This window comes from Topomyia yanbarensis, chromosome 2 (genome assembly GCF_030247195.1).
Source record: "Topomyia yanbarensis strain Yona2022 chromosome 2, ASM3024719v1, whole genome shotgun sequence".
Taxonomy (NCBI): domain Eukaryota; kingdom Metazoa; phylum Arthropoda; class Insecta; order Diptera; family Culicidae; genus Topomyia; species Topomyia yanbarensis.
This window is the reverse complement of record NC_080671.1, coordinates 456,921,769-456,947,771: the sequence shown is the minus strand read 5'-3', so window position 1 is coordinate 456,947,771 and position 26,003 is coordinate 456,921,769. Positions and strand designations below refer to the sequence as shown.

At 44.3% G+C, this 26,003-nt stretch overlaps 4 protein-coding genes across 4 annotated transcripts; 1 reads left to right on the top strand and 3 right to left on the bottom strand.

The window, feature by feature from the left end:
• The first annotated feature begins 1,628 nt into the window (after positions 1 to 1,628).
• LOC131681160 (uncharacterized) lies at positions 1,629 to 5,767 on the top strand. Its single transcript, XM_058961871.1, has 4 exons — positions 1,629 to 2,410; positions 2,667 to 3,684; positions 3,762 to 4,403; positions 4,514 to 5,767. The coding sequence occupies exons 1-4, from the start codon at positions 1,629 to 1,631 to the stop codon at positions 5,765 to 5,767; spliced, it is 3,696 nt and encodes a 1,231-aa protein (XP_058817854.1).
• Positions 5,768 to 8,338: 2,571 nt separating this feature from the next.
• LOC131682283 (hatching enzyme 1.2-like) lies at positions 8,339 to 9,528 on the bottom strand. Its single transcript, XM_058963662.1, has 3 exons — positions 9,411 to 9,528; positions 9,162 to 9,341; positions 8,339 to 9,096 (listed from the first exon to the last, which is right to left on the bottom strand). The coding sequence occupies exons 1-3, from the start codon at positions 9,526 to 9,528 to the stop codon at positions 8,366 to 8,368; spliced, it is 1,029 nt and encodes a 342-aa protein (XP_058819645.1). The 3' UTR covers positions 8,339 to 8,365.
• A 138-nt stretch (positions 9,529 to 9,666) lies between these two features.
• Positions 9,667 to 10,532, bottom strand: LOC131682282 (seminal metalloprotease 1-like). The gene is made up of 4 exons (XM_058963661.1): positions 10,503 to 10,532; positions 10,314 to 10,439; positions 10,100 to 10,260; positions 9,667 to 10,044 (listed from the first exon to the last, which is right to left on the bottom strand). Exons 1-4 carry the CDS (start codon positions 10,522 to 10,524, stop codon positions 9,667 to 9,669), a joined length of 687 nt encoding a protein of 228 aa, XP_058819644.1. The 5' UTR covers positions 10,525 to 10,532.
• A 6,509-nt stretch (positions 10,533 to 17,041) lies between these two features.
• Positions 17,042 to 18,487, bottom strand: LOC131681159 (uncharacterized). Its single transcript, XM_058961870.1, has one exon. The coding sequence runs from the start codon at positions 18,485 to 18,487 to the stop codon at positions 17,042 to 17,044; it is 1,446 nt and encodes a 481-aa protein (XP_058817853.1).
• Positions 18,488 to 26,003: the final 7,516 nt, after the last annotated feature.

The window sequence follows — 26,003 nt, the reverse complement described above, 5'->3', positions numbered from 1 at the left end:
TGAGGTCATAAACTCGCTCGATGAATTAGCCATCGAGGGATACGATCGCTACAAGGATGGCCCATACGCTTTGAAAAGTGATTTGAGAAGATCAGAAACTTCGGTTTGTACCAGTGCTATTCTTCTGGAGGATAAACTTTATTTTCTCCTTTCGAACGATACCGAACACAATTACTCGAATTCAATTATCTTCATCGGAAGAATCTTTGAAACAGCAAACGGCATTCTTCAATAAGCCATCTACGTGAGCGCACCGTCTATTTCCACGTCCTGCGTTGGTACACATACGCGGTACTCTAGCGCAAATAGCACACATTGTGCCAGCGCGTTTTCTTGCTGCAGGGTAGACAATACAACGTGAACCTTATTCTACCTCATCTACGTTATTTCAGTTACGGCGGAATTCCATTTTGTCAGGTCGCCATTTCAATAATTTCCAATGATTTTTATGAGCCGATAAAATAGACAATCCATCTGGGTAAGCTTGCTTGGGAGGGGTTTGGACAGTGAGATACTTTTCTTGAGATTCTGCACCTTTACGATTTGAGGATTCACAGATGAGGTTGATAAAGAAAGAAGCGAATCACTTAACGTAGAAGGGTAAAGCTTAGGGGAAAGGAAAGGGGGGCTTAATCGATTTTGACATGAATGAGTCCATCGAATCTTCCATCTCTAAACTGGAATAACAGACACGACACTATTAGACTGAAATCGAGCAGAGCAATACCACACACGACACACATAAAATTATTAATACTAACGGTCTGCTGTCTCGCCAATCGAATGTTCCGTTACATCGATTCGCAGCTGAAATTACAGTAACGTCGTACCAGAAACGCTCGTTAGCGTGCAAGAAACAGTAGCTAAGGGGAAAACACGACCGATTAACACTAATCAAGCAGAGGTGTCTTCGGAAGATTGCGCGAAGATCATTCTTTGGTGTCTTTGAAAATGAGTTAATTGGCATACGAAACTTGGCCATCTGGGCCTTAGAAAGATTCTTCTTTGAGTGCTTTTCATACTGTGCCGACAGACCCCCTCGTGTCGGCAACGCTGCCGATCGCAGTCACGCTGCTGAACGCGGCGCAGCACCGGTTGGCGACACTGACATGCGAGAAACGTCAGGACAGAAATTATAAGACCGAACGGAAGCTGTTTGCTCACATTTATTTAGGCTACGGCTAAACCAGTATCAGTTCCTAATTCGAGAAACGAGTAAGTGCAGTATAGATTTGGATTAAGTGCTGAAATTGGTAAATTGCCCGCAAATCAGATCAGCTTTATTAGGAATAACTATAATTAAATCTATCTTGCTAGGATTTACTTTAGATCAGATCTATCACGTGCGGGACAGATCGACCCATTCCTTCCACTCGATTCAAGCGGTCACCAAATTTGTAAGCGCATCAATTATGTACAATGAAATTATTATTAATAAACCTTAATTCTAGCTTAAAGTTAACTATATACAAAATTCGAGTTTGCTGTCGAGAGTTGGTGTAACCTAACCCCACATGTCTTTAAGAAATTTGATCGGGCAAGTGGAAACGAGAATGGAAGACTCCCCACCATCACACACAGCAAGGAACTGCCAGTCCTGCGACCGTCCGGACTCCGCCGAGACAGAGATGGTCCAGTGCAGCATCTGCAAACTCTGGGAGCATTTCGGATGTGCCGGAGTAAATGAGCAGGTAAAGCAGCGCAGTATCACATACACCTGCAAGCTGTGTGAGGCCAAGCAGGAACCGTTCATTGAGCAGATTCCTTCGGGGGAAACACGTCCATTGAAGGGATCAAAAACTACGTCAAAAGCGGGCTCAAGAAGAGGAAAGAAGAATCCCGACCCGCCGAAAAGCACTACTTCAAGTGTCCGTGTGGCACTGCTAGAAGAAAAACTAAAACTTGTCGAAGAAGAACTTCGGCTGAAAGAATATGAGCTCTTGGAACAGAACGAGATCAAGCAGCGGCAGCTAAAGGAAGAAGAGCGCCAGTTGGATGAAAAACGTAAGCTCGCCCAAGAGGAACGGGACATACGTGAGCGCAAACTGAAGGAGGAGTTGGCACTAAAAAGGATGCAGCAACAAATTAGGAAGGAGTCCTTCGAAAGGCGACTAGAAATCATCCGACAGCAGGCGCAAACGAGCAGCAGAGGTAGTTCGATTTCGGATATGGGAAACAAAGTGAAAAACTGGCTGAATTCCTCGCAAATACTGGAGGATCGGAGGGAAATCAAGATAATAACGACGACGATGATCAATCCGTCGATCCCGATGGCGAAGATGTTCCTGAAGACCCAGCAGACGATTATTCAGCTAGTCATATATCAGCACTCTCAAAGCACTCACATCCCCTCCAACTACCTCATCCTCCCGCACCATGCCCATCGAAACCCGTTCAGAAGCTGCAGAACGTACCAGTTTCTCGCGTACACTCTCCTTTGCCGAACCAACGCTAACACAAGAGCAGATTGCTGCACGGCACATTTTGGGAAGGGACTTACCAACTTTTAACGGGAACCCAGAAGAGTGGCCAATATTTATATCCAACTTCGAGCAGTCGACTGTCACCTGCGGATACTCGGATGCAGAAACTCTAGTCCGCCTCCAACGATGCCTGAAGGGACATGCTCTTGAATCGGTACGTAGCCGTTTACTTCTGCCCGCCAGTGTGCCGCACGTTATCAAGACCCTGCGCACGCTCTACGGAAGACCGGAGCTAATAATTCGATCGCTGATGAGCAAAATTCAGTACGTACCGGCCCCAAGGCACGACCGGTTGGAAACGCTTATCTGTTTTGGTCTCTCAGTTCAGAACTTAGTGGATCATCTTAAAGCAGCTGGCCAGCAAAACCACCTGTCAAATCCGACGCTAATGCAGGATTTCGTAGAGAAGTTACCAGGCTCGATGCGATTGGATTGGGCCATCTACAAAAATAAAAACCAACCAGCTAACCTTGAAACGTTCGGGGAATTCATGTCCGGTCTGGTCACCGCTGCGAGTGAGGTTTCCTTCGAGATTCCTGGACTAGGGAGTGCTCTTAGACACGAAAAACGGAAGCCAAGAGAAACCGGTGTCATTCATACTCATTCCAATGAGCGAACTTCCGCAGTCGCAACTGGTAGTGCTACTAATAACTCCAAATCTGGAAAGCCGTGCGGGGCATGTGGCCGTGTTGGTCATCGAGTGGCGGACTGTCACCAGTTTAAAGGCGCAAGTTTGGACGAGCGATGGAAACTGGTCCAGCAAAAAGGGTTTTGCAGAACCTGCCTCAATAGTCATGGAAAATGGCCATGTAGATCATGGAACGGATGTGGAATTGAGGGGTGTCGCCAGAAACACCACACTCTCCTACATTGCTCATCCCCTCTCACCGAAAACGTAGGCGTATCGGCTAGTCACGTGTTTTCTGGTGACCTTAAATGGCCACTCTTTCGCATCGTGCCTGTCGTTCTATCTAGCGACAGCAATCGACTAACCACCTTCGCATTCATCGATGAAGGCTCTTCGTACACTCTTTTAGAAGAATCTGTTGCAAAGCAGCTGGGGGTCGAAGGTCATACGGAACCACTCACACTTCAGTGGACCGAAAATGTAAAGCGGATCGAGCCGAAGTCACAACGTGTGCAGATTGATATCTCCGGTAAGGGATGTGGCGCTCAATACAAGCTCGTTGGCACTCGTACAGTTAGCCGCCCGGTTCTACCTTCCCAATCATTAAAATATGGAAATTTGGCCAAAACCTACGTGGTCTTCCGTTGCAGGACTATGAACTGGTTCAGCCCAAGCTACTGATAGGTCTAGACAACTTGAGGCTATGCGTTCCCCTGAAGTTGCGAGAAGGAGGACCTAGCGACCCAATCGGTGCAAAATGCCGGCTAGGATGGAGTATTTATGGATGCATACCTGACCAACCGTCGCAAACGGCAGTGGTAAATTTTCATGTTGGAGCAGTGTCTGACCCGGATCGGGAATTGAACGAGCAACTCCGCGATTTTTTCACTTTAGATAAAGCTGGTATTTCCCATTTGTGCGAAGTCCCTGAGTCCGACGATGACAAGCGTACCAAGCAGCTGCTAGTGGATACAACGAGGCGCGTATCATCCGGATCTGGCTACGAAACCGGGTTGCTTTGGAGAACAAATAATCAAAATTTCCCAGACAGCTACCCAATGGCCTTGCGGCGACTAGAGGGGCTAGAACGAAAACTTCAAAAGGATCCGTCACTAGAGAAGCGAGTTCGTGAGCAAATCTATGAATACGAGCGCAAGGGCTATGCTCATAAAGCAAATCTGGAAGAACTGACATCCGTTGAATCCGGACGTGTATGGTACCTTCCCCTGGGTTTCGTTACTAACCCTCGAAAGCCAGAGAAGCTACGATTAATCTGGGACGCAGCAGCCAAAGTGGGTGATGTGTCCTTCAATTCAAAATTACTAAAAGGACCAGACCTCCTGACTCCTCTTCCGAGAGTTCTCTATCAGTTCCTTCAATATCCCGTGGAGACATCATGCAGATGTTCCATCAGATTAAAATACGAGCTCCCGATTGCCAGTCTCAGCGATTTCTGTTCCGAGAACGCCCATCAGACCACCCCCAAGTGTACGTGATGGACGTCGCAACATTCGGTTCCACCTGCTCGCCAGCATCAGCACAGTTCGTGAAAAATCTCAACGCTGACGAGTTTGCGACCGAGTATCCACGAGCTGCCGTAGCCATCAAGAACAACCACTATGTTGACGACTATCTGGATAGTTTTGAGTCGGTCAACGAAGCGATCGCGGTTGTAAACGAAATCAAGCTGGTACACTCGAAAGGTGGCTTCACCCTACGGCATTTCCTGTCTAACGAGACCGAAGTTCTGCAGAAAATAGGAGAGACGGATGAGCTAGAGCAGAAGAACCTAGATCTGGAACGGGGGGAAAAATCTGAGTCGGTCCTTGGAATGAACTGGTTACCATACGAGGATGTGTTCGTGTACGCCCTGGGGTTGAGAGAAGATCTGCAGTTTATTCTTCTCGATAATCATATTCCCACTAAACGAGAGATAGCCCGGGTGGTCATGAGCTTGTTCGATCCACTAGGATTTATCGCATTCTTCCTCGTGCACGGTAAAATCCTCCTTCAGGATATCTGGGCGAAAGGAACAGAGTGGGACCAGAAAGTACCGGAGGAAATCAATGAACGCTGGCAACAATGGTCAAATCTTTTTCCGCAGCTAAACACTCTTCATATACCGAGATGCTACTTCCGCTCACCGTTCCCCAAAAACCTTGATAATCTTCAACTCCATGTTTTCGTGGATGCCAGCGAAGCAGCGTATGCCTGCGCAGTTTATTTTCGCTTAGAGACAGATAATGGTGTGCAAGTGGCGCTTGTCGGTGCAAAGACCAAGGTCGCGCCGTTGAAAACGCTCTCTATCCCGAAACTAGAGCTGAATGCGGCTGTTCTTGGCACTCGATTAATGGGTGCAATTCAAAGTCAACACACTTTCCCCATTAGCCGACGCTACCTTTGGAGTGATTCTGGAACCGTACTTGCGTGGATTCGTTCACGCGATCACAGGCGATACAAGCAGTTTGTTGCTGTTCGCGTTGGCGAGATATTAACGTCCACTGAGCAGAAAGAATGGATGTGGGTGCCATCAAAATTGAACGTCGTCGATCTTGCAACAAAGTGGGGTAACGGTCCGCAGCTGAATATGAATAATGTCTGGTTCCAGGGACAGGGTTTTATCCATGCCTCAGCAGAAAACTGGCCACGGCAATAGCCCATCAATCCTACGCAAGAAGAATTACGACCAACTCAGTGTCACTTAGCTCATTTTGCCCCAATAATGAATTTCGTTCGTTTCGGCCAATGGACTAAAATGCACCGAGTAGCAGCATACGTACTACGCTTTGTAGACAACATTTGTCGGAAAAAGGATGGACAAGTGTTGGAGCGCAGCATCCTAACCAGCGACGAACTACGACGTGCAGAAGAAGCGCTATGGAAGGCAGCGCAAGGCGAAATATTTCCGGATGAAATCGCCGTTCTCGTCAAAACGCAAGGACCACCCGAAAAGCGTCACCAAGTCGTAGAGAGGTCCAGTGATATTTACACTAAATGGCCTTTCCTCGACGAAAGAGGAATCCTGCGGAGTCGAGGCCGAATCGGTGCTGCACCTTACGCGCCGACCGAAGCTAAGTTCCCTGTAATCCTCCCCAATCAACACCTAATTACCTTTTTAATTGTAGACTGGTTCCATCGTCGCTACCGCCACGCCAACCGAGAGACCATCTTCAACGAAATTCGCCAACGTTTTGAAATTCCGAAGCTGAGACGGCTGTTGTAAGCAAATGTACATGGTGTCGCATCGTGAAAGCAGCACCGACACCACCTGCCATGGCCCCGCTTCCTGAGATGCGTCTGAAGGCTTTCGTTCAACCTTTCACATTTACTGGGTTGGATTACTTCGGTCCGGTGCTGGTTAAAGTGGGCAGAAGCAATACCAAGCGCTGGGTGGCCCTTTTCACCTGTCTCACCACAAGAGCTATACACTTGGAGGTGGTACATTCATTAAGCACAGAGTCGTGCATCATGGCGGTCCAACGTTTTGTATCACGCCGCGGTATTCCGAAGGAGTTCTGGTCCGATAATGCGACTTGCTTCCAAGGCACGAGCAACGAGCTAAAAGCACACAACGAAGCAAACAAGGCGCTGGTCGAGAAATTCACTACGGCGCAGACTACGTGGAAGTTCATCCCACCAGCAACACCACACATGGGCGGTGTGTGGGAAAGGCTCGTTCGCTCTGTTAAGGTAGCGACTGAGGCAGTGCTGAACGGTCCTCGTCGGCCAGACGATGAGACACTCGAAACGATCCTACTTGAAGCGGAATCAATGATAAACTCCAGGCCACTCACTTATATCCCTTTAGAACATGCAGACCAAGAAGCGCTGACGCCAAACCATTTTTTGTTGGGAAACTCATCCGGCAGAAAATTCCTCCCAGCGAAGTTGGTGGACTGTCGCATGACCCTCAGAAGCCTCAGTTGGAAATTAACCAGATTCATCACCGACGAGTTCTGGCGCAGGTGGCTGAAGGAATACCTTCCTGCTATCACACGCAGATGTAAGTGGTTCCACGACGTTAAGGATTTGAAAATCGGCGACTTGGTCTTGGTGGTTGGCGGGACGTCGAGGAACCAGTGGATTCGGGGACGGATCGAGACGATTATCCCAGGACGAGACGGCAGAGTGCGGCAAGCGTTGGTGCGAACATCGATGGGGGTCATTCGAAGACCAGCCGTGAAACTGGCTGTTCTGGAAGTCTTGGATGAAGGTAAACATGTTTCTGACGTTCTGGAACCTCATCAAGGTTTACGAGCGGGGGTATGTGCCGACAGACCCCCTCGTGTCGGCAACGCTGCCGATCGCAGTCACGCTGCTGAACGCGGCGCAGCAGCGGTTGGCGACACTGACATGCGAGAAACGTCAGGACAGAAATTATAAGACCGAACGGAAGCTGTTTGCTCACATTTATTTCGGCTACGGCTAAACCAGTATCAGTTCCTAATTCGAGAAACGAGTAAGTGCAGTATAGATTTGGATTAAGTGCTGAAATTGGTAAATTGCCCGCAAATCAGATCAGCTTTATTAGGAATAACTATAATTAAACCTATCTTGCTAGGATTTACTTTAGATCAGATCTATCACGTGCGGGACAGATCGACCCATTCCTTCCACTCGATTCAAGCGGTCACCAAATTTGTAAGCGCATCAATTATGTACAATGAAATTATTATTAATAAACCTTAATTCTAGCTTAAAGCTAACTATATACAAAATTCGAGTTTGCTGTCGAGAGTTGGTGTAACCTAACCCCACACATACATTTCATTGAATAAGAAAAGTTATAAAATCCAAAAACCTACCAATTTAGGTTCTTCAGCAAAATTTCGCTTTTTGAGTAGCTCTAAAACTTTGTCGAAGAACTTAAGTTTCGGTCTCTTCAGCTTAAAAAGCTTTTTTTTAATTTTACTATAGTAAGCCTTGACATATTTCAATGTTTGTCAGGTTGTGGGCAGTACTCATATGGACAACATTCTTCTTTTCGAAAGAATGTTATTAATCTAAAGAGTTTAGGAATCTGCAAACAAAGTTTAAGGTGCAACTGAGAATGCCACAGAAACCGGCCAGACAATAGTGGAATACTATTGATTGATTTTCAGGAAGATTATGCCAAGAGTTTGAAAAAACTGCTCTTTTTAGAATTCAATGGTGGTTCTTGGAGCTTTCTCAGTTAATTAGTAATAAACAATTAAGTAAAGATTCTGTTTTATTGAAATATCTTCATATTTATATAAAGGGCAACGATTTCCCTTCAACCACTCAACTTATCCCGCAATGCCTGTTCCATTTTCTCCATCGCTTCCTTATTCATCCTCATATAGGTTGGCTTTCGCGTGATCACCTTTCGACTCGTTGTCAAACGGCTCGGACGTGCCGTCGTCGTGCCTTTGCGAACCAAAGGTTCCGCCGGAGTCCATCGATCCGGAACGGGCAACGGTTCCTGTGGTTGCACCACCCCACAGTACATAATGTTTATCAGCAGTGCGTCAAACTTCGTCAGAGTTTCTCCCTGGCCGAAAGCACTGGACCAGGGCACCTTCGCTCGCATTGTTTCCAACTTTCCCGGTTTCACCGAAAACGAGTACTGAGAGTAGTGCATAATACTCCCGATGTCGTACGGGATGTTAAAATTGGTCACTTCACTCGCTTCCGGTAGTTGAAAATTGTAGTAAATAGACGGATCCGGAATCATGTTATCGTAGATGACGTCAATGTAGTTGTCCCGATCCAACCGGTTATGCTCATGGTAAAATCCCAGAGCATGCATCAGTTCGTGAATCGGAGTGGTCAACCCATTCGCACAACCCTGTTGGAGGTTGACCAAAGTTTTGCCAGTTCCACGACCTACGTCAGCCCAGCATCCATAGTCGCTATTGTCGATGGACGCGTAGGCCTTCTCTTTGACACGCTCCCGAAACCGTACACAGGTGTACTTCTCAAACTCGCGCATCGCTCCGAGGATGAAGGAGCGTTCCGTGTCATCTAACGAAGTATTGAAATTAATATTAAAAGAAGAAAAAACTCATCATTGAACAAAATAGACTCACTAAAATTTTTACTAATTTTATAGATCAAAGTAGCATTGGGCCAACGGAAAAACGATGTCATATTACCAACCAAACCATTCCGTAGTCTTGGCAACGGAAGACGCATATCGCTTTCAATCAGATTGCCGAGCTCCCATGGTTGAACGCCAGTTGAACGATTCAAACCTCTAATTAGTGCATCTGCAAGTGACACGTGGCCAAGGGTAGATTTTTACCGAAATCCAAAATACTGAATTTGATCAAAGTTACCAACACCTGGATCGATGGTACGGTACAGCGAGGTCCCATAGTGAGATAACAGATCAACCGTAGCCAACTTGGATGCGACCTGACCGATCAAAACTGATAGCACAATCGATGCGTACATGATCGACGGACGAACTGATGTTGGTGGATTAGGGGAAAACCTACAGTCGCGTTTGAACTTCTCAAGGTCCCAAACAAGTGAACAACAACTATATCAATGGCGGCTATTGTTCGATCGGTGTAAATAAAATTCAATTTTTCAGACGCAGTAAAGAAAGTTTATTCCAATGATGTCAAGTGTGCTGAGCTGATTACGCTGGCCTATAGTTTCGCTTACCGGGGGGATTTTTCGGGGAATCATTGTTGGGAGCCGACTCGGTTCCCGGCTGTACATTGCTGGCGAGTAGTGCATTATACTTTCGAAGTCGTACGGCAGAGGAAAAGCGAGTTCAGTCCATGGTTCGATGATTTCAAAATTGAACAGGTACTCGGGCCGCTGGATAACATTTTCGTACAATACGTGAATGTACTGATCTCGATCGGGGCGGGTGTGCTGATGCAGGAAGCCCAGAGTGTGCATCAATTCGTGCAGGGGTGTTCCGACGGAGGCGTAGCATTCTGGACCTAGATTCAGTTGCTTGAGTTGATATTGATTATTCAAACAGTCTACTTTAGGATGTGCGTGTGATTACCGTTATCTGTGAATGGCGTCCTGTATCTGACCAACATCCACTGAGCTCTGAGGTTATTTCGACATAGTCAATTTCGTTCGATGGTTTTGACAGGAATCGAACACAAGACACGGATGATATAATTTGCATGGCTTGCTTGATTCGGCGAATTGCTGAACGTGCTGTAAAATCACATCGTCAGTTTTGCACTAGTTGCTTAACAGTATTTGCATACGAAAAGATCCCTCAAACTTATAGTACACCGTTGCATTCGGCCACTTGTACTCCTCGGTCAGATAGTTACGAATTATGTTTCCGTATTTCATTGATTTTAGTTTAACACGTTCAAAGTTGATATATCCTGTAAGTGGCAGGGGCTTTATATTTTCATTTCAAACACTAACTCCTCTCATTACAAATTTACCATCATCAACTTTGGTGTTCATCTGTAGAACCAACAGTGTTGCAATAATAAACGAATCCCAGCAAATAACTTTCCTCATTGCGAAGTAAAATTTCACCACATCGGATGCCCAATCCAAAATGATAAGTAGAACTTTCCGGATGCACATCAAAAGTCGAAAGTCACACCAATGCACATTACACAAAAACGAACAAATCCAATCAGTTTGGTGAGCAAAATGAAAACTTCGTCCGTCCGGCATCCTCCGACTCGATGCCGGAGTTAGTTTAGTATTTTGGTTATTTAGTAGCAGACTCACAACCAACTGGCTGTGTGTGGCAAAGATAAAAGTAAACGAGCATAAGTGGGGAATTGAAAAACTAACGAACGAAGCACATTTCATCAACAGACGATTCATTTTACCTTGAAGCCGAAATTTTGAACGAATTTATTGATATTTGTGCTGGGGTGCCGGGAAAGGCATTGGAAGAGTTATGAATAAGTAGTTGGAAATTAGACGTTGTACGTTCATATTCCACGTGGACAGGAAAATCTTTATTTTTGACCTTTCCTCTTTATTCGTGAACAAACATGGTCATTTTTCTACCCTAAAGTGACCACAAGTTCCGAGTTTCACGGGACTGTCTTGTCTTTTGGCGATATGTCCTACATCTAACTATGTCCCGTGAAATGTTCCGCATTAGTTTAAACTTGTAAAAATTTGTTAGAATTAAAAATCGTCAATTTAAATTTAAAAAAATTATCAGAAATGTACATCTTGAAGCTTGAATTACTCAATTTGACCAAGGTGATTATTTTAAGAGGCTTGCATGTATCTTGTATTCGCATTTTTTGCTCGTTTCTAAGATATGGATGTTCAATCATTTCTACCAAGGATTGTATTGCAAACAGCTTTTTGTTTTTTTAGAGATGGAGAGAGCTCTGATTGATTTCCATTATACGTAGTATATCGACGTAATTTGTGGCGTTACGTTTGGTTTTGGTTTGCTGTTTAATCTTTATCTATAAAAGAACGAACACCGAACGATTTAGTACGTAATTACTTATAGGGTGTCCGCACGAATCGCTCCGAATGTTGAGGGGGAAAATAGGGTTTTTAAAACCAACCAATTTTGCGGATTAAAAAAAAGAAAAAAATCTTCTGGTGCAATGTAAGGTACCGTTCCAAAGTGACACATTAAACATGCTTTGTTGATCAGAATATTTAATAAGCTAACAACATCTGATCAATAAAATCATGATTTTGAACGGCTATGATACCCTAAAAAGAGCACATGATTATCACATTTACGATCTTTTCAAACTATTTTAATTTCACACTTAACAATCCTTCTCTTAGGTACAGTTAGTCGTTACACACCCAAAAGTTGTTGTTGAAAATTATATACAGATTTCGATAGTACTAGATCTACCTACAGTACTGACTCATGATCTGGCGTACGTAGCTTGGCCTTATAATATGATGTCACGAGGTCCGGTAATAAGTTCTTGGTCGGCTTTGTCGCTTACTCATCATTCGAAACACCTTTAAGAACATCTGGAAAAAGTTCTTTCAAATTTCAAATAGTGCGAAATATTTGTCACCGTCCATGTATAAAATTGTTTTCGATTCGTGTATATTTATAGTTTCGATATATGATTAAGAGCCGATTTCTTCACCCTCGCTTAACTTTTAAACCAGGTTCACCAGTATGTTTAAACCTGGCTTAAGTGCTAAGCGAGGGTGAAGAATTCGCTACATTTGTATGCGTACTTTAGGAAAGTTACAATAATGGCAAAATATAAGTAGAAAGCTTGGTCTATTCATGAAATGTGATTATATTGTCTAAAATTTGATTTTTCTTCACCGGTCCGGGTTTTTGCCTTTCTCATATAGAAAGGTTATGCAATCGCTCTAAAAATCGTCAACCTAATCCCGGCCAATTTTTTTTTTACTTATAAAGGCGTAGGTATAGATATGCAGTGAGGGGTTGACCTCCCTTCCCCCCCCCCCCCTCCACACATTACACACCTTCCCTGAATCCCCTCCCCCCTCAAGTTACCCCCATCATGTCCCTCCTCCCATCTAGCCACCTCCCCTCAAAGACCCCCCCCCCCCCACCCCAAATCCCTTTCAAACGTCTACCTTATGCACTCTCTTCAAACCCAATTTTTTCAATTATTTTCATAACTAACTCATCGGGATAATGCCGGGTATCAATATTTCTTCAAGCCCTTTTAATTAGTTTGACGAGTGAGTTTTGAAATAATCTTTATTAACGTTGTTTTGGGATACAATAAATATAGTGTTACAGTAAGATGCAACAGGCATTTCCAGAGTTTAAATACGATTTATTCAGTCGAATTAAATTTTCCCTGCAAATGCAATTGATAGGAACAATTAGTATGAGCAACCATGTAGCATATGGTGCGAGAGGATTATAGTTGAGTAAAGCCATGTCAAGTGATCCTCGAATTTTTCGCAAAATCACCGATTTTCATGAGGTATATTTTATTGTATAGGGATTATGGTGAATAGCTTTTGGTATAAATATTTCGTTAAAACTCCTTTTTTTTCTTTGAGATATTAACCCTTAAACTTTATTGCATGATAAAATTGTAAATTTTATATCTCAAAAACTACTGTAGATAATTGAATGAATTTTTATACACTTATAGAATGATATTAACACTATCTCACAAAAATATATCTATTGTATAATTGAGTAAATAACGGTACTTTTCATCTATTCAAAAATTTCAATTGCTTTTTTTCTTGTGTTCTTCACGCTAAAAATTTTTCAAGAAGTATGTCAAATTACGCAGCAATCCTTCACCTTCAATAATCTGTATTGATAATTTTTCATTTTTGTTCCTATCGAAAGTTATGGATGATTTTGTAACGGTGTGTTCCTTCAACGCATGGCCCACTTTGATGCAGCCCGCGAACACTTTCATATTGGCAACGCCGCATGTCGCGACGTTCTAATGCGCATCGCGTTGGAAGTGTGCATTGCATGACTAACAGAAGCCACATCTCTCGATTGCTGCAAAAGAACAAACTGTTTTATAGGGATTAACGAAGATGAATGTTTTCCAGATATTTTGAGATTATTTTATATTTTTTTGACCGAAGTGCACAACACAAATCATAGTATTTTAATAAATACTTTCTTATTAGGTATAATTTATCGTTACTCGCAATTAAACTGTATCGCAAATAACCGAAACTTAACTTATGTAACGAGTTTATGTTATTGCTTCAAAGACACTTTTGTAAGTCAAAGTACGTCTATGTTTTATTAAAAAAATCATTATTTGTCTACAACATTATACAGGAAAGTGGAACATCTTATGACATTTTACTTCACATGTTTTTGTTTCAGACCTAACTGCTGTCAAAGCGTTTGTTTGATGCCAGTTTCGAACCTAGGTTATGCGCCACTGAGGGACCATTCATGAATTACGTGACGCTTTTAGGGGGAGGGGGTTCAACAAGTTGTGACATGTTGTGACATAGGGGGAGTTAGTTAGATCGTTACGAAACATGTTTTCACCGAAGAACAAAATTTCTAGGAATTTGTTACGTAATAGGAGAGGGGGAAAAGGAGAAATTTGTGACAATTTGTTACATGGGGGGAGGCAGAGTCAATTTTGGGCAATTTTTGAGTTGAGTAATTTATGAATGGTCACTGAACTGAAAACCGAGTTGGGTTCCAACCTGAAAAATATTTCGGGTTCGCTCACACCACCGCTGTTTTGCTAGAACCCAACTCAGTTCCATTAAAAACGTTTGTTTGAAGCAACTAACCCGGGTTAGTGTCTAGGTTCTCAATCGAAAACGACATTATAAACAACAATGCGAGCAAACATACCGTGCTACCACTCAGACAGAACCAACTAACAAAAAAGTGGTGAAATATGTCACTTTGCAAAAAATCGTGTCCATGCAGGTTCAAACATGTCCACTGTTCAATGCTCAACAATAAAATATAATAACACTAAAAGTATGCAAATCACTCGAAAAAGCCTCAATAATCCGTAAAGAAAAGCTTGTCCTTTTACTCTAATATCAGAGATGGCAATTTTGGACATGAGATACGCTTTTCCAAAACGATGCGCATTAGGACGTGGCGACGTGCGGCGTTGCCAATATGTAAGTGTTCGCGGGCTGCATCAAAGTGGGTCATGCGTTGAAGGAACAAACCGTTACAAAATTATCCATAACTTTTGATAGAAACAAAAATGAAAAATTATCAATACAGATTATTGAAGGTGAAGGATTGCTGCGTAATTTGACATACTTCTTGAAAATTTTTAGCGTGAAGAACATAAGAAAAAAAGCAATTGAAATTTTTAAATAGATGAAAAGTACCGTTATTTACTCAATTATACAATAGATATATTTTTGTGAGATAGTGTTAATATCATTCTATAAGTGTACAAAAATTCATTCAAGTATCTTCAGTAGTTTTTGAGATATAAAATTTACAATTTTATTATACAATAAAGTTTAAGGGTTAATATCTCAAAGAAAAAAAGGAGTTTTAACGAAATATTTATACCAAAAGCTATTCACCATAATCCCTATACAATAAAATATACCTCGTGAAAATCGGTGATTTTGCGAAAAATTCGAGGATCACTTGACATGGCTTTACTTAGTTTTAACTCACGTTTAGTGCCGTATTTTCCTGTTAACGACCGGAATATGGTCCCTTGCGGTAATTATGAGTTTATGAACTGTACTGGTAATCGATTTAGGTAATTAGGCTTATTAGGCGACGATCTTATATATAAAAATATTACCTGCTAATCCTTAATGGTGATAAATTTTAATTCTGATAGTTTGGGTAGGTTATGTTAATGATCTTATTAGATAATTAATCTGCAAATCGCATGTGGTATGAGAAATAGACAAAGAAATATTCAGTAAGATTTTTTAACTAAATGAACTAATTTCACCTTAAAAGTAATCCACTGCGCGCACAAATTATACCAGACTCTTTCTTGGTGAGAAATGTATAACAAACGACCTGACTTCAAATGGAATTGGCTTCTATCACTCCTAACCGTTTCTAAAGAAAAGTTTGCTTCGGTTCTGAACTACTAGCTAATATCTGTCGCTGCTATAGCTTCTTGGTGTTAGTATTTCGCATCTCAGTGCAAGGTCGATCGATGTTGATCCCATCGGACGTCGCAGGGAGCGGCTGCGTTTTATAGTGAGGTGTGCTCACCAAAGGGCGTAACACTCCCCCCCAGTACGCTGGAATCGTTGTCCAGCTTACTTTCGTTGACTCCTACATCTAGAACCGCCAGCTTCGTAACGGGTCGTTCGTAGTATCGCTCGTTGGCTCGCACGACAGCACTCCGAACTTGTCCATCCTTGTTGTTAATTTTGGTTTCCACCACTCGTCCCATTGGCCAGCAGTTGCGCGGTAGTGCTGGGTCAACAATAACAACGACGTCACCAACTTGGATGGGCTTTATGGGTTGATGCCACTTCGAACGGCGACTGATGGTGGGCAAGTATTCTTTGACCCACCGTCTCCAAAATATATTAGCATAGATTTGTGACGCCTTCCAGTTGTTTCTAAGCGCAGCGGGGCTGTCATCGAGTAGCGTAAGTGGTTTGCATCCGCTCGAAGAATTGAGCAGAAAATGATTGGGTGTTAAGGCATGGGAGCACTCGTCGTCGACCGGAATATATGTTAAAGGTCGTGAGTTAATAACATTGGCGATCTCTAGTAGCGTGTTTCGAAGAACTTCATCGGTCGGGTTGCGCGGAAGTTTTATCTGATTGAGAATCTTCTTTACGGACTTACCTTTCTTTCCCAACTACCACCCATGTGCGGGGATCCTGGAGGGTTGAATGACCATTTGGTATTGGGTGTAGTGAACTCCTTGATCAGTTGGTTTTGGTCGATATTCTGGTACGCCGCCTTCAGCTCGCGGTCTGCACTAACAAAGTTTGTACCCTTGTCACTAAATAGCTCAAGTGGTGTTCCACGCAGTGACATAAAGTTCCGAAGTGCTAGTATACATGAATCGGTGTTGAGCGAATGTGCAATCTCGATGTGCACAGCTCGTGTCACCATACAGGTGAGCATTACTCCCCAACGCTTTTCTACATGTCGATTAACAGTCACAGACATCGGGCCAAAATAATCCACGCCAGTGTATGAAAATGGTCTGGTGAACGCGGCTAGTCTTGCAGGTGGTAGATCAGCCATGAGTGGAGCAACAGGACGAGCAAGACGATTTTTGCAGGTTTGACACGACTTCCGTACTTTGTAACATACGCGGCGCAGCTTCGGGATCCTGTACTTTTGTCGAAGCTCGTTCACAACTGTCTCATGGTTGAGGTGGTGATAGCGCCAGTGCATCGATCGCACTATTAGTTGCGTTACGTGATGGCTCCGGGGAAGAATAATCGGACAGCAGGCATCCGGTTCGGCATATTCGCAAGCTTCTGTCCTTCCACGCATCCGTAGTATGCCTGAATCGTCGAGGTATGGTGACAACTTGTAGATCGAACTAGTTTTGGGTATTCGATATTTTTAATTATCGCCAGAGTTAGCTGCTTTGATGAGAATCGCAATTTCCTCGAGATAGACTGCTTCCTGTGCCAAACGAAATAGGTATGTTTCAGCCGTTAACAATTCTTCTTGAGTGAGTTCGCCAAACGTGAGTGCGGTTCCATTTTTTGTAGCCTTGAGATTTTGAATGTATCGCTTTAGCTGGGCTATATGACGCAGAAGGCGAATCCATGTCGAAAAATTCTCGCAGCTTACCACTGGAACAGTGACGCAGTGTAGTCCGACCGAGTGCTTCAATTCCAATGATGTCGTACCAATGTGCGTCAGCATTTCAGGCCACGCAGTTTGCTGTTCCCAGATAAAGCCACGTCCCCGAAGCCATCTGCTATCAGAAGAAAGATCGGGAGTTTTCTGCCATTTCGTTCCGTCGTCCGCTGGATTCAGTTTGGTGGGCACCCAGCGCCATTCATATAGTTCAGTGCTTTCCAAAATTTCGCCGACCCGAAATCCAACGAACGGGCTAAATTGCCTATGGTCGGAGTGTAACCAGCAAAGAACGTCGCGAGCATCCGTCCAAAAAAATCGTTTATTGATATTGATACGGTGACTTTCTGCGATTGTCTGAGCAAGACGAACTCCGATAACAGCTGCTTGTAATTCAAGCCGGGGAATCGACGTCAGCTTATTGGGCGCAACTCTTGTTTTGGCTGCTACGAAAGAGCATTCAATTTTGTCATCTTCTTCAAACCGCAAGTAAGCGACCGCTGCTATTCCATTTATACTTGCGTCTACGAACACGTGCAGTTGCACATTGGTTTGTGGTGAGCATGAAGTAATTAAGCGATAGCATCTGGGAACTGAGACGGTTTCTACCTTCTCGATTACTTTCAACCAGGTATGCCATTTTGCGAGTTGAACTGCTGTGATTGTTTCATCCCAGTCGATGTTCGAACGCCAAATTTCTTGGATCAGAATTTTGAGGTACATTAAGACGTTGACAAGGAGTCCTAACGGATCAAAGATGCTCATAAGTACTCGCACAACTTCTTTCTTAGTTGGGACTCTTTTGCCACTGAGGAGATCTTTATCAGGTTTAGTGGGAAGTTTGAAGGTGAATGTGTCAGCAGAGGAGCTCCACCACATGCCCAGTACCTTCTCTGTTGAGAACTGCGATGTCACGTTTAAACTTTTCTCGTCTCCCTGCTGCTCGTGCAGTGCTACCAGCACCTTGCTTGAGTTTGATCGCCATCCTCTAATCTTGAAGCCACCTTGTGCATGGATATCTCGAACGTTAATTGCCAGGTCGATAGCTTCTTGCTCTGTTTCGACACTACTGAGCATATCATCCACGTAGTGGTCATTGATGATAGCGTTGACTGCTTCCGGAAATTCCGTGGCAAATCGTTCTGCATTCGTGTTTTTGACGAACTGTGCACAGCTTGGAGAGCAGCTTGCACCGAACGTCATCACTTGCATGACAGTTGACAGTGTTGATCCTCTTTGTGTACTGCCACCTGGTGAAACATTTCTCTGATGTCACCCGTTACCGCAGTACGAAATTCCCGAAAACGGAATAGGACGTGAAATAGTGAAGTGAGCTGATCGGGTCCTTTCAAAAGGAATGTGTTCAGTGAAACACCTCGTACTGTTGCAGCAGCGTCCCAAACAATGCGTATTTTCCCTGGTTTGTTTGCGTTCGCCACTACGAAAATCGGAAGATACCAGACGCGGTCATGGTGAACTCGTTCTTCTTCTTCCGTCAACTTCCTGATGTAGCCTTTCTGCACGTAATCCTCTATTTTCGCTTGTAAAGCAGCTGCTAAATCCGGTTCACGGACCATTCGCTTCTCCAGGCATCGCAATCTGTTAAGGGCCTGTGGGGTACCACCTTTAGATTGTATCCCACATTGTTCCCCTCGCTTAGCTGTCACCGCAGGCCCAAGGTATATGCATATATTCATCGTGCGCAACGAACACGCAACAAAATCGATGGCAACACCAGAACGGACAGCAGCGACTGTCAAGTGAAGAGAAGTCCTCTTTCGCCGTCAGACAGTCAACGAGGTAAGTTCTACGCAGCCCGGCTCCGTGTTGGGTGTTTCTCAGAAGGCATAAACCTGGATTCCACAATGGCGATCCTACCAGTATTGTACAATTTTCATTGTACAATTTGAGAGCTTAATATAAACAATGAGAATCACCCAACACGTTCATCAAAGTGGGAGTTTCAAGTGTTAACTAGTCGGCGTCAGTCTGATTATCGAGAGGAGCAGTCGCAAAGCAGGCAAATGCTTTTGCGTCGGCCATTTTGTTTGAGAGTAGAAAAGTGAGTGTGGTGTAAGGGGGGCGCGCTTGCAGAGTTTGGTATAGCCGGATAGTGGTTTTGTGTCCGTATCCCGAAATGGTGAAGTAGTGGTGATAAGTAAACTGCAGATGTGCTTTTCGTCGGTGCCTGGTGGGATGCGCGCGAGAAAAAAATGCAAGTTAAACCGAATGAGCGGTGTGGGACACCCGCGCAAGGACCGAGACAATTGACTAGCAAGATTTTGGTAAACGGCGTGGGACGCCCGTTGTATGAAGAAGATAGTCTTTGTCTAGCGGTGCGGGGCGACCGCTGGAAAAATAGTTGAAACTTTCGCAAAAGAAAACCGCGGTGTGGGACACCCGCGCAGATATTAAGACCATAAATAAACAACCTTAGCGGTGTGGGACGCTCGCTAAAAGGTTATGGAGCTCGGTTTTTTCTTACGGGTATTGTGGACATTTGCAATGTCTTCGATTTTCGGACATCTCAAGTTCGCAACCTTACATAGTGAAAGATACCGGGGCAGCGTGGGACACCCGCTATTGAGTGGAAAACATTTATGAATAGAATTAGTTATTGACGTAGAGTTTATTGTAGAGCGGAACGTTCGTTCATCTTCTTTCATTATGTTTTCGGACAAAGCTGTGATTGTCCGTTTTAGCAAAATAATTTTGTGCCATACCTATACTACCCATGATCGCATAGTTGTCCCGTTTTCTATGGGATTTCCTATCTTTATGGGACTGATATGCGATCATAGGAAGTGTATAGAAACCTCATCTGTATGTTATAGATCGTATATTCTCTCACCATTTCTCTGTCTTTCCCCGTCTCACAGAAAGAAACGCGGAATGGAATCGGATGGGAAATATGTGCGAATTGTTCACACCAGTAGTGACGAGGAACAAGAGAGTGTAGACGAGATCGTAGAATTAGGGTTATCGGATAGTGCTTCTGAAATGGAACATGAATCAGAACCGGGACCGGGTGGAACGAATCTTGCGGTCCAACTACTCGCGGAGATAATGATGTTCAAAATAACTCAGAAATGTATTACGCATCAGTCGTAACTCCAATACAGCAAACAACAGATGATGCTTCGAATACAGCTGGTCGGTTGGCAATACTGGAAAAGGCACTTCTAGAGCTAACCCAGGTAATGCTGGACAAGCAGATCGCGGAAAGGACCACATCGGCTGAAAAATCATGGTCTGCCCCAAACAATCAGTCAACAACTCCCACGTCGTATATACGACTTGATTATATGCCATCCTTCCCAAAAGACGTGCCTGCAAATGGCATGTGGGAAGCCTTCACCCAGTTTATAGAAAAGTTCAATTTAGCCGTGTCTATAAATAACATAATTGAGCCTGCACGACGTGCACAATTACTGTACCTCACTATCGGAGACGAGTTGCAAAGCATTGTTCGAACTGCCGATCTTCGACCAAGCCTGGATGACGCAGACTGCTACAACAAAATGGTAACAAACATAAGCAACTACTTCCGCGGCATGACGGACACAGCTGCAGAACATGAAGTGTTCGCGGCCATGAAGCAAGGACAGAACGAATCGACGATGGCATTTAACGCTCGCCTCATGGCAAAAGTGCGCTTATGCGGGTATAGTGAAGCAGACCAAGACCGGTTTGTTAGATCTCAACTCCTAAAAGGAATGGCTAACCGAGAGCTGGCAAAGGCAGCCCGAACATATGGTCATGATACCTCATTAATCGTGCAGTCAGCTACAAGAAGTGAAGCCCTAGATACCGAGGTAAAGGCATGCTCTTCGAGTGCAGAGGTCCAGGCAGTCACCAACTTTACAACCCCCAAAACTCCTAAACGTTACCACAATGAGCCAGATGGAAACAGATATAATTCCCGAGCCGACAGGATGGACAGAGGCCCACCAAGAAAACGACTGGATCTTGGAGCACGTACATTGGGTAAACGGAGTCGATGTTCACGCTGTGATCGACAGGCGCATCACGGAGCACCTTGTCCAGCAATTGACAAAGACTGCCGCAAATGTGGCCGGAAGGGCCATTTCGCCGCGGCTTGTCGCAAGAAGCAAGTGAACCGAGTAGACCAACGAAGTCCACGGAAAACATCAGAGGAAGATGAGCAGGTATGATTTCACTTCTATTTTTAATAAACAAAACAAAAAAACAAAATAAGAGAAATAAAACTAAACAAAAGAAGAAAGCTTTTTGTGAAACTATTTTAATAAAAAAGAACGGTGAGTGAATTTTAAAATAGATTAAAGTGTTTTTTATCATAACATATTACGCGAATCAAACAAAATACGAAGACACGTTCATGAACATTTGTTGCTCAGAGATCCCCCCTCACCCCCTTTTACATTGCTTAATGACTCTGAAGTAATACAAATTATTTGTCTCACTATCGTACTTTCTACCAGAATGCTTACGCACTCTCCCTCAGAGACGTACTCATCAGCTGCACCTTAAATTCGTCAAGCCCACTTGAGTGTCTTATCGACTCAGGACCAGACGTAAACATAATTGGCGGGAAAGACTGGAAGCAACTACAAAATGACAGAAGAAATGGTCAGTTAATTATCAATAAAATTGAGGACCCGAAAACCCTGAACTTGCGGGCCTATGCTTCAGAACAGCCCATGAAGATCGAATGCGCTTTCAAAGCGGAAGTTGCAGTGGCCGGTACAAACAACCCTGCGATTTCAGCTGAGTTCTTAGTAGTACCTTGTGGTCGTCGATCGTTATTGGGCAGAGTCACTGCTAGCGAAATGAAACTTCTAAAAGTGTCCTCAGTTAACACTTTCGAGACGGACAAGTTGGAAGTATTCCCAAAGATGCCAGGCGTACGGGTAAAATTTAGCATCGACCGATCCGTTCCCCCTGAAAAGAATGCCTACTATAACGTACCAGCCGCTTTTAGAGAAGGAGCTAGAGCTAGACTCCAAGAAATGGAAAAGCGGGGGATTATAGAAAAAGTTACCTTAGCGCCAGAATGGATTAGCGGCATGTCAGCAGTATCAAAGGGTAAAGATGATTTCAGGCTCGTCGTCAACATGAGGGCGCCCAATAAAGCAATTAAACGCGAATATTTTCGCTTACCGCTGATTCAGGAGATGAAAACAAAACTTCACGGAGCAAATTTTTTTTCGAAACTAGACCTTACTAGCGCCTTTTATCACCTGGAGCTGTCTAAAGAATCACGAGACCTAACTACGTTCCTGGCCGAAAACGGGATGTACAGATTCACAAGACTAATGTTCGGGGTGAACTGTGCACCGGAAGTGTTTCAGCGTGAGATGTCTAGAATACTGGAAAACGTCGAAAACGTCATAATTTACATTGACGACATCCTAGTTTTTGGGAAAACTCTCGAAGATCTTCACAAAACGGTTGCTAGAGTGCTGCAAATCTTGAGAGTTAATAATCTTACCCTGAATACGGCTAAATGCGAATTCGACAAGACCCGTATTAAATTTCTAGGGCACGAACTGAACGAACAAGGTTTCCACATTGATGATTCAAAAGTAAAAAATATTCTAAACTTTCGTGAACCTGCTACCGCTTCAGAACTACGAAGTTTCTTAGGTTTGGCATCATTTGTTAGCCCATACATCGGGAACTTTTCAGACTTGACTGGCCCGCTGTGGGAAGTAGCCACTACCAAGACGTGGAATTGGGGAGCACATCAGGCAGCAGCATTTGAAGCCACTAAACGACAAATAGCGAAGTCTACATCCGCCCTGGGATATTTCGCTGAAGCAGACAAGACAATTTTGTACACGGACGCATCACCTACTGCCCTCGGAGCGGTTCTCGTCCAAGAGAACGAAAATTCTACACCGCGCATCATCAGCTTCGCCTCAAAGGCATTGACTCCCACCGAAAGAAAATACGCCCAAAACCAACGAGAAGCACTTAGCGCTGTTTGGGTCGTAGAGTATTTTTCTTACTACCTACTTGGGAGACATTTTACTCTTAGAACCGACGCAAAAGGTGTGGAATTCCTGTTAAACAGATCCCGTGAGATCTCCAAAAGGGCGCTCACTCGAGCGGACGGATGGGCTCTAAGACTCAGTCCATACAGTTACGTAGTAGAATACGTTGAAGGAAAATTCAACATCGCAGACCCATCTTCGCGACTGTACAATGGAAAAGACGATCCATTCGATGAAGAAGCAAGCCCTTGAGAAATCGCTAAAATTGAAGCAAACGCCGTAGGATTTGTAACAGAGGACGAAATACGGAAAGCAACAGAAGCTGATGAAATCTTATCACAAATCCCGCATGCTTTGGATACCGGTTATTGGCCAAAACAGCTGCACAGATACCAAATTATTTCACACGACCTCCACTTCAAAGATGGAATCTTAGTGAAACAAGGTTGCGCGGTTATCCCAGAAGCGCTACGCAGAAAAACACTGGAAGTTGCACATGAGGGACACCCATCAACAGCAAAGTTGAAAAGCATCCTGCGAGAGCGTGTCTGGTAGCCCGGCATGCCTAAAGACGCTGAAAGCTGGGTTGAATCATGTGGGACATGTGCTACCAACGGCAAACCGGAAAAATGCACGCCAATGGAGCGTATTTTCGCTCCTAAAACGGTCTGGGAATTGATCGCCCTTGATTTTAATGGGCCTTATGCGAAATTTGGTGGAATCAGTATTCTGGTTCTTGTGGAATACCGATCAAGGTACATTATGGCTCATCCAGTGAAGTCCACGAGCTTCGAACACACCCGGAAAATTCTGGATGAAATTTTTGATAAGGAAGGGTTTCCCAAGACAATCAAAACTGACAACGGGCCCCCGTTTTGTGGAGAGGAATTCAAAATCTACTGCGCCGAGCGAGGTATCAGGATTTTATACTCGACTCCTCTGTTCCCCCAGCAAAACGGGCTCGTGGAGAACTCCATGAAACTGATAAACAAAGCTATGGCTGCTGCAGTGTCTTCTGGAACCAACCATATGGAAGAACTTAATGCCGCCATCCGCGCGCACAATGCAGCCGCTCACACAATAACTAAAGCGCCCCCCGAAGAAGTTTTTTCGGGAAGGAGAATAAAACGTCTTCCCCTCTTAAATCGTACCAAGGTCGAACACGATAACGAACTACTAGACAAAAGAGATCGAGAAGCCAAGCTGAAAGCCAAGAAACACGAAGATAAACGTCGTTGTGCTCGAGAGTGTCGGATCCTTCCCGGGGACTGCGTAATCGTAGAACAACAGTCTCGTTCGAAAGGAGACAGCAGATTCGGTTCAACAAGATACACTGTGCTCGAGCAGTCGAAAGGGAGCCTTTTACTTACAAATGACGATGGCAAGTTACGGAAGCGACATGTCACGTAAACAAAAAGAGTAAAAGACTGGCGAAGCCCCACCCACGAAAACCACAAGATACAAGCGGAATTGCGTGTACATCCGACGAGACCGAGGAAGGCACCTGCGTACTTGGACAAGTACGTGCGCGTGGTACAAGAAGAGACGAATGCTCGAAAATATGCGCAGGTAAGCAATTAATACAGCTGCAAAGAATGATTAGTAAACCAGTTTTCTAATTACAGACTACAACAAGATCTTTAGAACCCGTTTAACCCATTGATGATGTATAATTCAAATCAGTCCTAATAAAAAAGAAACTTAAAGGTAAAAGAAACCTTTCCCTTGCCACGAGAACGAAAATCCTGAATGGTTGGCGCGCAAGCGATCTCTGCCCGCCTCCCACTCCTTCATTTTTCTCCACTGACGTGTTCTTTTTGAAGGAGGAGTGAGATGTGGGGTACCACCTTTAGATTGTATCCCACATTGTTCCCCTCGCTTAGCTGTCACCGCAGGCCCAAGGTATATACATATATTCATCGTGCGCAACGAACACGCAACAAAGTCGATGGCAACACCAGAACGGACAGCAGCGACTATCAAGTGAAGAGAAGTCCTCTTTCGCCGTCAGACAGTCAACGAGGTAAGTTCTACGCAGCCCGGCTCCGTGTTGGGTGTTTCTCAGAAGGCATAAACCTGGATTCCACAGGGCCATGTCCTTTGTTTCTGGCAACTGAACATCGTCGTATTTCCACAGTAGTCCGGTCGTGTATCGCTTCCCATCTCGGACCGTCTTAGTCTTAAGTAGGTCCATCGCACGTTCGTCAGCTTTGGACATCAAAGGCTTATTTGGTTTCTGGATACCAAGACTGTCCAGCGAAAAATACTGCTTCATCTCTAGGTGGATTGTTTCGCACTGACAGATATGGTAGTTAAATTCTTTGCGGTCATCGTCTCTAAGTGAAGATTCGACTACCGAGCACGGACCGTAAACTATCCAGCCTAGCCGAGTAAGTGTAGCCACAGGTTGATTTTCTCCACCTTCGCGAGCCTCTGTCGGATGATCCAGATGAATGTTGTCCATTCCCAGTAGTATTCTTGGACGAACTTCTTCATACGAGTCAACTGGCAGTCCAGACAAATGCTTGTAGTGCTTGGAGAGATCGTCGATATTCAGCGTCTGTGCTGGTAGCTGCAGACTCTCCACAGTATGCACTTTGTTTAGATGATTGCGTTTATCACTGTGAATTCCAGAGACGTCTACCGTACATTTGATGGATTCCGACTCGTATCGACCTTGACCTCCTGTCCAGTTTATGCAGAATGGGTACTTCTCACCTTCTAGTCCGAGTTGCTCCCAG

Excerpts from the sequence above, each read along its gene's own strand:
- LOC131681160 (XM_058961871.1), top strand. The coding sequence starts at position 1,629 with ATGGTCCAGTGCAGCATCTGCAAACTCTGGGAGCATTTCGGATGTGCC. Across the intron at positions 2,411-2,666 it reads CCGTTCAGAAGCTGCAGAAC|TGTGCCGCACGTTATCAAGA; the intron begins GTACCAGTTTCT and ends TCTGCCCGCCAG. Across the intron at positions 4,404-4,513 it reads TCTGGGACGCAGCAGCCAAA|ATGTTCCATCAGATTAAAAT; the intron begins GTGGGTGATGTG and ends GACATCATGCAG.
- LOC131682283 (XM_058963662.1), bottom strand. The coding sequence starts at position 9,528 with ATGTACGCATCGATTGTGCTATCAGTTTTGATCGGTCAGGTCGCATCC. Across the intron at positions 9,342-9,410 it reads TACCATCGATCCAGGTGTTG|ATGCACTAATTAGAGGTTTG; the intron begins GTAACTTTGATC and ends TGTCACTTGCAG. Across the intron at positions 9,097-9,161 it reads TAAAATTAGTAAAAATTTTA|ATGACACGGAACGCTCCTTC; the intron begins GTGAGTCTATTT and ends ATACTTCGTTAG.
- LOC131682282 (XM_058963661.1), bottom strand. The coding sequence starts at position 10,524 with ATGAACACCAAAGTTGATGATG. Across the intron at positions 10,261-10,313 it reads TAAGTTTGAGGGATCTTTTC|CACGTTCAGCAATTCGCCGA; the intron begins GTATGCAAATAC and ends GTGATTTTACAG. Across the intron at positions 10,045-10,099 it reads GACGCCATTCACAGATAACG|CAACTGAATCTAGGTCCAGA; the intron begins GTAATCACACGC and ends TATCAACTCAAG.
- LOC131681159 (XM_058961870.1), bottom strand. The coding sequence starts at position 18,487 with ATGACGTTCGGTGCAAGCTGCTCTCCAAGCTGTGCACAGTTCGTCAAA.